The sequence below is a fragment of the Xiphophorus hellerii genome, chromosome 21 (assembly GCF_003331165.1).
Source record: "Xiphophorus hellerii strain 12219 chromosome 21, Xiphophorus_hellerii-4.1, whole genome shotgun sequence".
NCBI lineage: Eukaryota > Metazoa > Chordata > Actinopteri > Cyprinodontiformes > Poeciliidae > Xiphophorus > Xiphophorus hellerii.
This window is the reverse complement of record NC_045692.1, coordinates 17,701,955-17,715,552: the sequence shown is the minus strand read 5'-3', so window position 1 is coordinate 17,715,552 and position 13,598 is coordinate 17,701,955. Positions and strand designations below refer to the sequence as shown.

The window sequence follows — 13,598 nt, the reverse complement described above, 5'->3', positions numbered from 1 at the left end:
ATAAACTGGATTTAACTTTTCAGTAGGACCAAATTTCTATATTTAAAAAATATTATTGCTTTAATACTATATAAAGTGCAGCAGTGTTGTAGTTTGATTAGCTCTAAGAAGTTAATAAATAAATATATAACTACAGTACAGACCAAAAGTTTGGACACACCTTTCTAATTCAATGGGTTTTCTTTATTTTCATGACTATTTATAAGGCAATAAATCCCACTTATTAACCTGACAGGGCACACCTATGAAGTGAAAACCATTTCAGGTGACGACCTCTTGAAGCTCATCAAGAAAATGCAGAGTGTGTGCAAAGCAGTAATCACAGCAAAAGGTTGCTACTTTGAAGAAACTAGAATATAAGGGGTATTTTCAGTTGTTTTACACTTTTTTGTTTAGTGCATATTTCCACATGTGTTATTCATAGTTTTGATGCCTTCAGTGTGAATCTACAATGTCAATAGTGATGAAAATAAAGGAAACTCGTTGAATTAAAAGGTGTGTCCAAACTTCTGGTCTGTACTGTATATGTATCTAAGTTTCGTTTTTTGCATTTCACTACTGAAATAAACTTGTTAAACATATTCTAATTTATTGAGATGCACCTGAAATACAACACAATAATGAACATAAACATCTAAGCACTAAATTAGACAGCTCAAAAACAGATGTTTTGCAAAATGCTTAAAAACCGCTGCAGAACCACAGGACGCAGAGCATGTGGACCTCCTCCGTCCAAACCACGTGGCAGCATATTCCTGAAAAGCCTCACATTCCCAAACCAGACTTGAAGCTGGCAGCGAGCAGCAGATTCATCCCCACTGACTGACTGACGACACAGAGACAGATAGCACACGAGGCGAAGCAGGGCGTGAAGTTGTTTTATAAAAACGATGCTGCAAAATGAGCGAAAAGATCCAACTGGCAGACAAGCAACGTTTTAAGGAGGATCAGATGCTTTAATCTATTCCAGCTTCCAGGATGGAAAAAATACCGTCAGATTACATAAGAGCAGACCTCTGTGTCCTCGAGCCTCTAAGTATGTATCACTGCGGCGAGGAATTCAGCTTCCTGAACGTTTCCTGGAAATCATGCAAATCTTATATTTCTATCTGCAAGACTTTTATAATAAGCAGGACTTTAAGGATTGTTGCCAATGTCTTGGTCTTGTACTTTTATTTGCAATGTTCTAAATGTAAAATAAGATAAAAAGTTGCAGATTTATTAATATATTAACCACAACTTCCAAGATTTTTAAGTTTCTAACAACACAAATAAGCCACTCTGGTACTTTTTTCCATGTTTAATGTATGTTTGTTTTATTGTGGTTTAATCATTTCTTCTGACTGCAAAAATCCATATTCAGTTTGAATAAGCTCTTGCTCTTTATGTATCCATAGAGTCGTTGGATATTGAAGACAATCTGTTAAATCTCTCTTTGTTTTGCTAAATTACAATGAAGAAAAACTCTATGGGACGGTTGACACGTTTAAGGCCATCTGGATGACACAAAGAGTGAATCTGCTGTAGGATAAAAAGGTTTTAATCCATTTCTGATGCAACAGTTGTTTCCAAATCTGGTGCAGATGCAGCTTTGGAAATAGAGGTTTTGACTATTTATACTAATGTTTGGGGATTCCTAAAAACACATTCAGGATGTTTACAATAGGGAATTAACTCTTTGTTTTTCTTGGAACAAGATGATCTATGCAAATCAGTTTAAATACTTAACATAAGAAAATGTGCTACTGGATAATTCTTATCTAATCAAAATCTATAAACCATGAGATCATCATCAAACACATGTTGTGTTAATTAAGCAATTTAAGCATCCCAGAAAACAAACAAGCAAAGACAACAAAGACAATATACTGCAAAGCTTTAAAAGAGAAATAATTTCCAACATTTCCTTCACTCTGCTTTCTAATATTAATATCTGAAAACACTAGAAACAACACAAACTGGTTTAAGCTACCAAAAGGTTAAAGCATGGTAAAAACAAAACAAAAAACAAGCCCTCTACAGAGCTTGTTTGATCGCTCCAGGCTGATCGTTGCCTGATTGACACAAGATTCAAAATCTAAAGTATCAGGTGTGCAGAGATAACACAAACCGAGAGAAATTAGTTAGGAAGCGGAGTGGACGGATTTATAAAAATAGATGAACACAATCAAATTAGCATAAGAAACTGTCTGCTTTACTAGTAAAAAACAGAAGGTTATATCATGATGTGTGGAGGAATTAACACATCTGATAGGAATTCAAACTCGCCCTGCAGTACAGCAAGAACAATTCAACCACTCACTGTCTGATTCCAGTTTATTTCTCCTTAACCAACCTGTGATTTAGAAACCAGTAACACTGATCAAGATTTTGGCCATATATATATATATATTTTTAGTTTTTTATCGGCAATTGAAAGAAGGTTACATTAAATACTTTTAACTGCCTTGTTGCTGAAAGTGTGACATAAATAAAATTACCTTACCTTACCTAAGTGTTTGACAGAACTGGGCTAAACCTCAGCGCATGCATTTTTAGTGGAGCAGGACCTGGTTATATGCTGAAAATTTGGCCACAGAAATGTGGTTTGAAATGGCAGTTGTAACCAGGATAGAAAAATATATTACTTATTTTACATCCAAAATACAGCTTACTGCTCTCCAGTGTGCTGCGAGGCAGGGCTGCACAACATCAGATAAACATCTTGCATCATCCCAATGTCCGCACTTCTCTTTGTGAGCTTTAGCATCGCGCTAGCTGAAACGTACATCAGTTGTGGCCGCTGAGGAAGATATAATAGCTTCTATGTGATTTTTAACATTCAAATGGCAACTTTTTATTTAAAATTGGTGCTTCATTGGACCAAACCTCATTCGAGAGAATGCAGATGATTGTGGAACTTTCTTTAGTAGCTTGAAGTAACCGATAAACTACAATTTATTTCAGAATAATTCTATCCCGTTTCAGCTTTCTTGAGTTAACACCTGCCATCAATTATAGAGAATATAAAGAAACGTAGATAAAGTTCAGCTGTTCTAGTAGGATTTTCCTGACATTTGTTCATTTCTGTCAGTTTGCAGATGTTAGATATGGTCAAAAGGATCTCACTGTACAAAGGCATCAGTCAGGAGAAGGATACACAAAATCTCAACAGCATTTTAAATACCCAATGAACTCCTGCAATGCTAATTGACATGCTATTGGTTGGCGTTTGCAAAGCAACCAATACAGGAGTGCTATTTCTTTTCCTTGATGCTGATTGGTTGTACCAAGAAGAGTAGAGTTAAATTAGACTGTGGATTTTAGCTTCTGTCACAGTCCTAAGGTGTAGCGCTTATTAATACAAATTAAGCTAATTTTGATTTATTTGAACTATTAAATTAGAGTTTAATGAACATTTTTAGACAGGGTCTCAAGTATTTGTGAATGTTAGGTATTTGCAGGTGACTGTGCTCCCTAATCTCTACGAATATTGGTGATCCACTGTAGAATGTAGGAAATGTATTAATTTATTCATCTACATTAATTATTTAATTAATTGGTAATGTCACATATTCTTCCCTGTAGATAATAGAAACACCTCTACAGCGGTTTTGGTTTTGGAGCTCCGCACCAAGACCACCATCTGGCCACCATGTTAAAACTTTCTGGAGACACCCCTGCTCTCATGTCTGACTGAGGCTACACCCCATTCCGTTTTACTGTTTTTTACAGCACATATGCACCAACAAATGGTTTAAAAATACACCTTCTAAGATCTGTGCTTGCAGCATGGAAGGTTTATGCGACCCATGAAGAAAACCTGAGGATTCAGGACCCATGTGCATTTCCTCTCTGATGCCTATTGTTATCTTTTGTTATGATCCTGAACTGTGCTGTACAGTAACAGCAGAAACAAAGCCATGGTTGAAAGCAGCACAAGCTTTTCTCTTTGTTAAATCCTGTCATCCCGAGCATAAAAACGGAATAAATCTGAAAACAGCATGTTTAAAAGAGCCTGAGCTCCAAACTCTGCAGCATTACCAGGAGTTGGTCAGACAATAGAGACGGAGCAAGCCGAGCACAACAATCCTCCTGAGAACAATCGCTTCACGCAGGTAGAGAGTCACATTCACGGTTTATAAAATCCTCCATGCGGTCTCTAGGCTCCCAGAAACCGCTTCATATGAAGTTTACAAGATGTAGACATGAAAGATAAACCAGCTTTACCTGCTCGTGCATCTTAGAGGAAGATTTAGTTTAAAAACCCGCTGCTGTGTCTCAGCTCCTGATGCTCCATCTTTGTGGTCATATTCCGGTTTTTTTTTTACTAATGTTTTCACGATGGTGATGGTCAGAGACGCGTCTCAACTCGAGCTCACTTCCATGTGCTCGCGACCAGGACCACGCGCTCACAGAGAGAGCTGGGATAGGGCGCGTGACGTCACGGCGAGACTGGAAAAACAGCTCGAGGGATAGACTGACGTAGAGTCAGGTGTGACGTACAGGTGGAACCTACGTTTCTACGTGAAAATCAGGCATAAAGTTTTATTTTATTGATCAACTATAAGAACTGAATTACTCTACTGATTTTAGTAGGGATTAATACAGCTTGAAAGATTTTTTTTTAATCTAAATTTGCAACTTTTAATGGAAATATTGTATAAGTTCGAGCAGTATTTGATCGAAATTTCAATCTAATATTTTTACGGAATTTTAAAATATTCTGTAGAATATTTTAATATTTAAACTTGTAAAATGGTTTTACACATGCTTACTTAAAGTTACAAAATCTGAGCACATTTTCAAAAAGTGTGCACAAAATTTTATGGAATATTTAAGAAAAATTTCACTATTTCTATACAATTTTGTGTATTTAATAAAAAGATGTTAAGCCTCTCACATGCAGCTCACACTTTGGATTCCTTGCTCAAAAATGTTTTAGAAGTTATCAGGTTTTACATTTTAACTGAAAAACAATTCAGATTGTTTCAGGTTCACCTTTTATGAAATGTTCCCTTTAGATTAAGATCACATGTGTATCCTTAATAATATCACCACACCCACATATCTGTCCAGCTCAGATATAAAGGCTCCTGTATGCAGATCTACCTTCTTTTCATTCTGGTTTACACTTGGATGTTTAGTGCAACACAAAAGAGGCGAATTCAAGAAAACATTTTTTTATAATTCAAAAGAGATCAAAGAACATATTGTAAAAGAAAACAAAACAAAAAAATGTGAGTCTCACCCAGACATTTGCAATTGAAAAATACATTTTCTTAAGAAATATTACCTATTTACAAAACATAAAAATGTATATTTTACTTTGAGCTGTCTGTGAACAGGACAGACTCATTTTAAACATTTTATTAATAAAAATAAACTTTTAAATATTTTATCCACCCATAACTTCAGTTGAGGCAGTTTAAACATTGAAATCAAAGATTCCAAATAATTCAACCCATCGAACATCTGCATGCAACAAATGTACATCAATTCTTGAACTTTCATAACAAAAAAAAAGAAAAACAAGTCTTAAATGTTATCTTTTAAACACGAGAACCCTGTAGCTGTGCAAGTCTCTGCTTTAAAAGTTCACTTTTCCTCCTCAGCTGCTCCTTGAGTGACACGAGTCTCTGTTCATCTGACTGCATGCTGTAGATGCACTCTGTCGCCTTCTTCAGGATTACCACCTTGGCCGCCTTCTCGTTGTTGGCCACCTCTGGGATCTCGTCTCGCAGGGCGAAGAAGCTCAGCTTGAGCTCGTTCCTCCTCTGGCGCTCCAGCACGTTGTGAGTCCTTCTCTTGTCGTAGTCCTCGGTGTCAGATGTTCGCGGACTCGAACACTTGCGGTTGCTGCTGATCTGTTTGAGGACCCTGCTGGAGCTCCCTCCGCTCACTCCCCCTCCTCCTCCTCCTCCTGCTGCTGCTGCGGTGGTGATGCTGCTGCTGCTCTCCAGCTTCAGCCTCTTGACAGCCGGCTGCTCGTGCCTCAAGGATGGATGGGCGGCATAATTATGCTGGTGAGTGGAGACGTGGCATCTCTTCAGCACCAGTGGGCTTGCGTGCCGGCTCTCCAGCGGGCTGGGGTCGCACCGTTTCACCGCGTGCCTTTTCTCTACGGTGACCACGTCGATTTCCTCATCTTCTTCTTCTTCCTCCTCCTCCTGATCTTCTTCATCCTCATCATCATCTTCTTCTTCTTCTACACAAAAAAGAATAATAAAAAAAAAAATCAATCACAACATGCAACTCTTCAAATTTAAATCAGCAGCCTTGCTCTGGAGAGGGGTGTGTCTGCATGATGCATGCCCAGGGGCCAGCTAAGTACTTTCTGAGGTGAATGCAGACACATTCCAGTCACCCTCCAGGGGGGGGTTTCACTGCATAAACTGCTCTTAAATACAGAAAATGCCATCATTTTGGCGCCCCCTCTAGCGCAGCGCCCATTCAGCTTACCTGAGTCACTACAACTGCTGCTGCTCCCGCTGTTGGGCGGCGTGTCCAGCCCCAGATCCTTGCTGCGCACTGTCCCTGCAGTCTGCTTGGGCGTCTCCGCCACCGGGTAGGGAAAAACCACAGACGGATCAATGCACTCCGACGCGGACGTGTTGAGATCCTGCAGGTAGCTGCTGTTCAGCCTCCACGCAGCACCCGCAGCCGGATCCACCGAAGCGGCTGCAGCAGCGGCGTCTTTTCGCGCTGCTTGCAGCGAGGCCAGTCGCTCCGATACCACCTTCTTCAGCTTGGCCGCCGCCGAGAAGCCGCTCCACATGCAGTCCTGGATGATGATGGACTTGAGGAAGGTCTGCGAGTAGTCTGCGTCGCAGATGATGCTCTGGTTGACCACGTCGTCGCCGAGGAACTCGGTGACCATCTCCAGCTGGTCGGCGGTGGAGGGGAAGAGACTGGACAGGGACGGCCGGCGGCTCGGGGAGAGGGGAGGGGTCGGGAGGAGCTCGAATTTCTTCCAGATGTCTTCGCTCGGCGCCGGAGGTTGCGGCTGCTCCGGGTAGAAGTCCTCCTCCTCGTTGTCATAGTAGAAAAAGGGCTGCAGCGAGTCGTAGTCGTAATCGTAATTCTTATTCGCCAAAACTGAATTCAGCGGCATGATTCCTGTTATGGGGCTCTCCTTATTGCGAAGCTGGCGGAAGAAGAAGAAGAGCAAAATACAGGTTAGGTTTGTAGCAGCAAACAGCTGTTTGGCTCCGATCCTACAAGAGTGTGTGCAACATCACATGGTCACTCCACAACACTGACCCCTGTGTGTGTGCGAGTGCACGCGTTGCATGCATGCACAGGTGCTGCTGCAGCAGGTGCATGCAGAAACTAGAACCAGTTAGTAAAATAAGTACCAAAGCCGGAGGGGGAACCCCCGCTTTCGCAATGACAACTCTGCAGATCCTCACTCATCCTTACCTTTCAGATTTTACACAGTGGGCGAACGGAGGTGCTAAAAAACAACGTGCAGGAAAGTTATTCCACGACGGCTGTGACATTAAATCCTTCCACGGAGGGCGTCGTAAAGCTCAGCGTAGTGGGTACGTAATGAAGCATACGTACAGACGCGACTTGGACTGGACGACCCACAGCGCCTTAAAAGCAGCGTGATACTAGCAACTGCGCGTTCTGCAGCTGCTTATTTAAGCGGGCCGCATCACTCTGTCTGGGATCCTTCCGCCAGTTTTTCCCGCGAAATGGTGACCGGCGACGAAAATGCGCCACGACCCGGTTTTATTTGACGCTTTTACAAAACCTAAAATAATTTACACTCGATAAGGCTTCACTCCTTCTCACAAGACACAATACAAACGGCAAATGTAGTTTATGGCTGCAATGTTTTTTGTTCTTTTAGGATAAAGACGGGGTCTAGTTATTGTGGGAGTGGGAGGGGTCATAGTAGTGTTGACGACCCACAAAAATACTAACAGACGGTAGTAATGACAGGTCGTTATGTCAGGACTGGGCACCATTATATTTTCTCTGCAGAATTTCAACACAAGTTCACAAAAGTCCATCAACTCATCTTCATCCTGGCCAATTCTTTGGGTTTACGCCAGATCAGGTGGTTGGTTGAAGGTGAAATTTGCAAAGTAAATATATAATAATAATTGGTGGCCCTTTTTGATAAGCCACAATTGAGAATATTTAAGAATAGGAATAGCTTAGCTTTCCCGAATTGTTGCACCATGGAGATTTAGAAATCTGTCAATTTGTTCTTATAGTTTTGATTATTACCGTACATAATTTTTTGGAGCTCTGGCCTTTTTTAATATTTTTTATTTGGTTCTCAATCTTCTGACTTGGCTTTCCAATAATTCGGACATAAATGTTTCACAATTACTACTTCTCTCTGTTAATGAGTCAAATAAGTCAGAATTATGAACATTTTTTTTTACATATTGCTCTGCTTCTGCACTCAAAATATATGCAAGCAAGGCAGAAAAGACTCCCAAACGTAGACGTCTACATAATCAACCCACAACTCATTTTACAAATTTTAACTCATTAATGTAAAGAAAGGCACAATTCACTCATCTTTTGCTATCAAAGTGACGCAAAACGCGTCACGTTTGCGCCGTTTAAACAGCAGTTTCGCAGGATCACAGGTGCTGCAGATCACCTCGGTGTGTGTGCAGCAGCTGACAGCCTTGAACCAGCTGAAACAGGTGATTGCCACAACGCTGAATACCTGCAGTTTGTGGCTGCATGTCAAACAGGCAACAGCAGCTTTGAATAAAGTGTGGAATATTTACCGCCGTCCAGAGGTAAAAGGATCCTCTTTAACTTGGAGGGATTGGCACCAGTTAAAAACAGGAAGGAAGCAATTAAAGTAATCAGACCCACACCGCAGTTAGACGGACGAGTGAGCACTGAGGAGGAGTTTTTACGGACTTAGACCGCCCTCTGCTGGTGCATAGGAAGAGCGCAGGATCACAGCTAATGGGCGGAAAAAACAGCTCTTTAGCTGATGCATAAACTATAGCATTTATTGTATTTGCATGAAGGAGAAGTAGACTTAAATTATATTCATGATTTAAGGAAATTATCTATAAATATACTGAATTAAAGTCTTTTAAGATGTGACTACTCAGCATCAGGACTAGGTGCAGGGGTCTCAAACTCCAGTCCTCGAGGGCCGCAGTCCTGCAACTTTTAGATGTGACTCTGCTGCACCACACCTGAATAGAATAATTAGGTCATTAGCAAGGCTGGAAGAACTGATCTACACAAGAAGGAGGTAATTAAGCCATTTCATTCCAGCGTTTTGTACCTGTGGCACATCTAAAAACTGTAGGACAGCGGCCCTTGAGGACTGGAGTTTGAGACCCCTGACTGGTAGAGTAACCAAAAATTGTACTCAAGTAAAAGTAGCACTACTTCAACATATTTTTACTCAAAAAAATTTAAAAGGAGCTGGCCAAACATTTACTCAAGTAAGAATAAAAAAATGGCATGTACAAAGGTACTGAGATCAAAAGATCAATTGTTTAATAATTAAAGATCAGATGGACTGAAACATAGAGGTTATGTGGGGATTTTGGTATTTTAAAATGACAATAGTTTCAAACAATAAAATCAGGAAATAGTTTTCCCAATTCAACTTCTTTCAATATAAACCTTATGAAACTTTATCAAAAACTACAGATGTGCTTCATTTAAAAAATACCCAAGTAAAAGTAAAAAGTATAGTTTAACAAAACATACTCCTAGAAGTAATTTTTTTCCAAAATGTTACTCAGCTAAATGTAACTGAGTAAATGTAAGTAGTTACTACAAAACTGCTCAGTATGCAGCGCAAAGAAAGTCTAACAACTGGATAAAATGGAGAGAGAGTGAAGAGTTTCTTCCAAAGATGCTTCCCAATTAGACTAACATTTGGGAAAGTCTGCCTTAATCCAATCTTAAACCTTTGAGCCACAATAAGTTTAGCACAAAAACATTTTTGAGCATCACCTTATCCACAGCAAAACACTATGGTGGCAGCATCATGATGTAAGTTTAGTTCTCTTCAGATGCAACTGGGAGCTTGGGAAAGTGGACAATGTCATGAATAAATAACTATTCAAATGCAAGCCAACAAGGAATTTTAAAATTTTCTAGAGTCCAGGCGTGCAGCCACAGCAACAACAGCCTCCATGACTGTGAGAGAAATGTTAAAGTTTCTCCACAGAAAACTGTTGGGTCTTCTGTAGAGGGCTGTGCACAAGATAAGCCTCCAATCAGATGGATTTAGAGACCTGTTGCAAACAGATAAGTATAGTCAAATCACTGTGTGGGAGGTTCACCCCAACCACTGGAGACCGACTGCTGCAACTGAATCAAAAGGTGATTGAACAAACTACTAATTTAAGGATGTTAACACGTTTCAATCCCTATTAATGTTTTTTGTTTTTTTTAAAAAAGAAAGCAAAAATCCAATAAAACCATAAAAAATTAGAGGGAAGCTTGGCTCGTCGAAGCGAAGGAATGAGAAAAGAGCAATGGTGAAATTTTGCACCATTTTGTGTAACCTGCTGAACTTAAAGTCAGCACATTTAGCGTTCTCAGTTAGCTGTTTCTACATAAAACAATTTAAAGATTTTTTTTTTTAATAGCGCGTTCTCAATTAGCACTGGTGATCACATTTGAAAAGTCAGTGTGTAGCTGTAATAGAATACCAGGACATGGACCTTAAAAGACCTGATCTCTGATAAAGATGAGTAAAACTCCTTAAAATAAATTAATATTTTGTCGGAGTTGCACAATTTCACCCCGGAAATTCCCAGTAAAATGTTACTCAAAATTTCTAAAAAAAATCCCTGGTGCCTCCCCTATTGAAACCCTTATTGGTCCTTGTAACGGTGATAAGATATTTTGTTCGCCGTGACTATAGAAACAGGCAGATTAAGGTGAGTAGCTGCTTTATATCTGTTTTTCTTTAACATGTTCTGTTGTCTTATTTTGAAGAGGGACTAAGAGTATAGTATGAATTTATTTTGTAAGGACTATTGGCAGTTTCAACAGCACAAGGGATTTTATAAAAAAACTTTTGAGTAACATTTTACTGGGAATATTTTGTATTTAGTGTTAATTTATTAAAAACCTTATCCTAAAGAAATCTTTTAAAAAAAGTATTTGCATCAGATCTGCTTTGTGGAGGACCAAAATTGTAACATTAAGGACCATAAATGGCCCCTGAGCCACACTTTGGACTCCAGTTGTTCAGGACAAATGAAACAGGGAAAAATGTTCTTTCTTTCTTTCTTGTCTTTGTTTTTGCCAGTAGACACAGGGAGGAGTCTACTGGCAATCCAACAGGGAAACAAATCCTATTAGATTTAGATGATTTTATTGGGCTCCCAATAGATTTGCTGTGCTGATGTGACATTTGCTTTGAATGCAATAAAACAGATATTTGTTTCATTGGTTTTGTTTCCCAAATGACACCAAAGTCTTTTGGGAAACTAGTTTGTTCTTTCTGTTTGTCTGAACCCCAAAACCACTTAATTATTCTCTCTGTTTTTGTGTCTTATTGAATTGTCATTCTTTTCATTCTGAAGAGGAACACATTGTTGTTTTTTTTAATATTTGGGAAGAAGCAGAATCCGCTTTATTTTTTTTTAAAACAGAATCTCATTCATGAAGAATCACCTCAGACTCTAGCAGAACCGGTTTTTGGAAAGAGCAGAGCTGAAGGCAAAGGCTGGAGGAATTTGGTGAAACTGCAGATAAATTTCATGAGTTTCCCTTGTTATCAGAAAGAGGAGAAGGAAATCCCCAAACCGAGACTGAAGCAGATCTTCTTTCCTCGCTGCTCAGCCCTCGGACCCCTCTCTCTCACGCCTCTCCTTTCCTCGTCGAGGGATGCTGTGAGCAGGATATTGATCATAACCGGCAGGTTCAGTGGTGTGGCTGCCTTTGCTTATCAGTTCTGGATGTTTCCTGCGTTACCGTGTTTCACAGCGCCTGGGGACACAGAGGAAGGCTTTTAACAGGGACTGGCATTGTTTCCTCTGATAGGTGGGGACCCAGTGTGGGCGTTTGCGCCATCTCAGTGCTGATGGCAATGATCTCTAACCTCCAAATTAAAGAACACACCAACTTAAAGAAGAGGAAGAAGTTATGAAGAGTTCCCAATATCAGTTTTGACCCTAAACTTTCACTTCTCTGCTAGAGAGGAAGATGAAGTGGCTATGTATTTTTCGGGATCACAGTGAGTTCAAATATAAATCCAAACCCACACAAAAACAACTTTTGAAGTTTAAACATTAAACCATCGATTAGAAAGCTTTACCAGAAGTTGTTTCCTAACCAGTTTTCAGGCCACACTCTACCTGACTGCAGCTTTTCACCTGCAGAAACACATTTGTGGCACTAAATCCAACAGTGATGACACCAGATGCTTGAATGTTTGACATAAAAGAAAACCGAGTGAAGAAACTCAAAAACTAAACTGTGAAGCAAATTTCCTCTAAATCCCCAGCTGCACATTCTCCTTCTTGGGTGATGCTCTTCAGGACATGCAAGACTAATTCTGCAGTTGGATTTCTCGAATGTTGAATTAGTCATCAGCTTGTTCAGCACACTTTGGAAGAAACAGCTTCCTTTGTCCCCTTTCTCTCGGATGCTGCTGGTCTGAACTTCCCTTATTTTTGACCACAGATCTAACGATCTGAGTTGTGTGGCTTCGAATACATTTCAGCCTTCAGGCGTTGTGCTGACATCTGGTCACATGTTAAGACTGTGATGAAATCTAAGGATATGCATATTTTTGGGATTTAAAAAAAAACAAACTCAAATCTTTACATTCCTCTCAGTTCCTAAGTTTTGTTATTTGATTATAAAAACAGCTCCAGTGATGTTTAAACGCACTCATTATTGGTGTGACTTTTCCGTTTATTTTGGGATTTTAATTATTCATTTGAAAGGCTGGTTGTGACGAAACAAAGAACTCAGATTATTTTTTAAATATTCAACTGATGTACGTACACAGTTGAAGTTATTGCAAAAGACTAATCCACACAAGCTGAAAGGTATCAAAACAAGGGTATTATTTGATTAAATGTCCATCAGCAGCAGAAGTTTTACGTCAACTTGGTCTGAGAGGTTGCTGACAAAATGAGAAATCTAAACTTTCAGGATTGACATCTGCATTGGAAATATTTTAAAGCTTCTGGAAAAAAAACTTTCAGAAGATTTTCCAGAGCTTGATTGAACTTCCAACGTTCAGACAAGCAAAGATTGAAAAACCGATCCATAATATTTATTCAAGGGGTATGCTTTCTAAACTTAAAGCTTTGGAAAAAGAAAAAAAAAAAGTTTTCCCCTCTTTTTGACTTCCTATTTTTTTGCATGTTTGTCACTGTTCAGTGTTTCAGAATATCAAACCAATTTATAAATATTTGTCAACAGCAAGATAAATGCAAAATGCAGTTTTTAAATAAAAGTGATTATTTTTAAGTGAAAAAACCTACATGGTCCTGTGTGGAAAAAAGTGACTAGAGCCACTGAAATAAATGTAAAATATCTAATATACAAGGAAAAATATGAGACTATTTGACATGGATCACAATAATATTATTTTCACACAAGAGCCTTAAATTAGGTTTTCCTTCAAATTATTTATATAGTTG

The 13,598-nt window shown here is 39.4% G+C and overlaps 1 protein-coding gene and 1 long non-coding RNA gene across 18 annotated transcripts in view; both read right to left on the bottom strand.

The window, feature by feature from the left end:
• LOC116711980 (uncharacterized) overlaps nt 1-4,421 on the bottom strand; it is a 56,044-nt gene extending 51,623 nt beyond the window's left edge. For 15 of the 16 annotated variants that reach the window (XR_004337379.1, XR_004337376.1, XR_004337380.1 and 12 more), the window contains exon 1: nt 4,210-4,421. This is a non-coding gene — a long non-coding RNA (uncharacterized LOC116711980). The remainder of the gene's footprint in view (nt 1-4,209) is intronic. The other variant, XR_004337388.1, reaches the window with a different exon arrangement.
• Nucleotides 4,422-5,146: 725 nt separating this feature from the next.
• On the bottom strand, nt 5,147-7,608 carry myca (MYC proto-oncogene, bHLH transcription factor a). Of its 2 annotated transcripts, none has more exons than XM_032552085.1 (3): nt 7,402-7,608; nt 6,442-7,126; nt 5,147-6,187 (listed from the first exon to the last, which is right to left on the bottom strand). In XM_032552085.1, the coding sequence occupies exons 2-3, from the start codon at nt 7,091-7,093 to the stop codon at nt 5,532-5,534; spliced, it is 1,308 nt and encodes a 435-aa protein (XP_032407976.1). In that variant the 5' UTR covers nt 7,094-7,126; nt 7,402-7,608; the 3' UTR covers nt 5,147-5,531. The 2 variants fall into 2 exon arrangements, with proteins under 2 accessions (XP_032407976.1, XP_032407977.1); XM_032552086.1 differs by having other exon boundaries at nt 5,147-6,184; nt 7,402-7,607.
• Between the last annotated feature and the right edge of the window lie 5,990 nt (nt 7,609-13,598).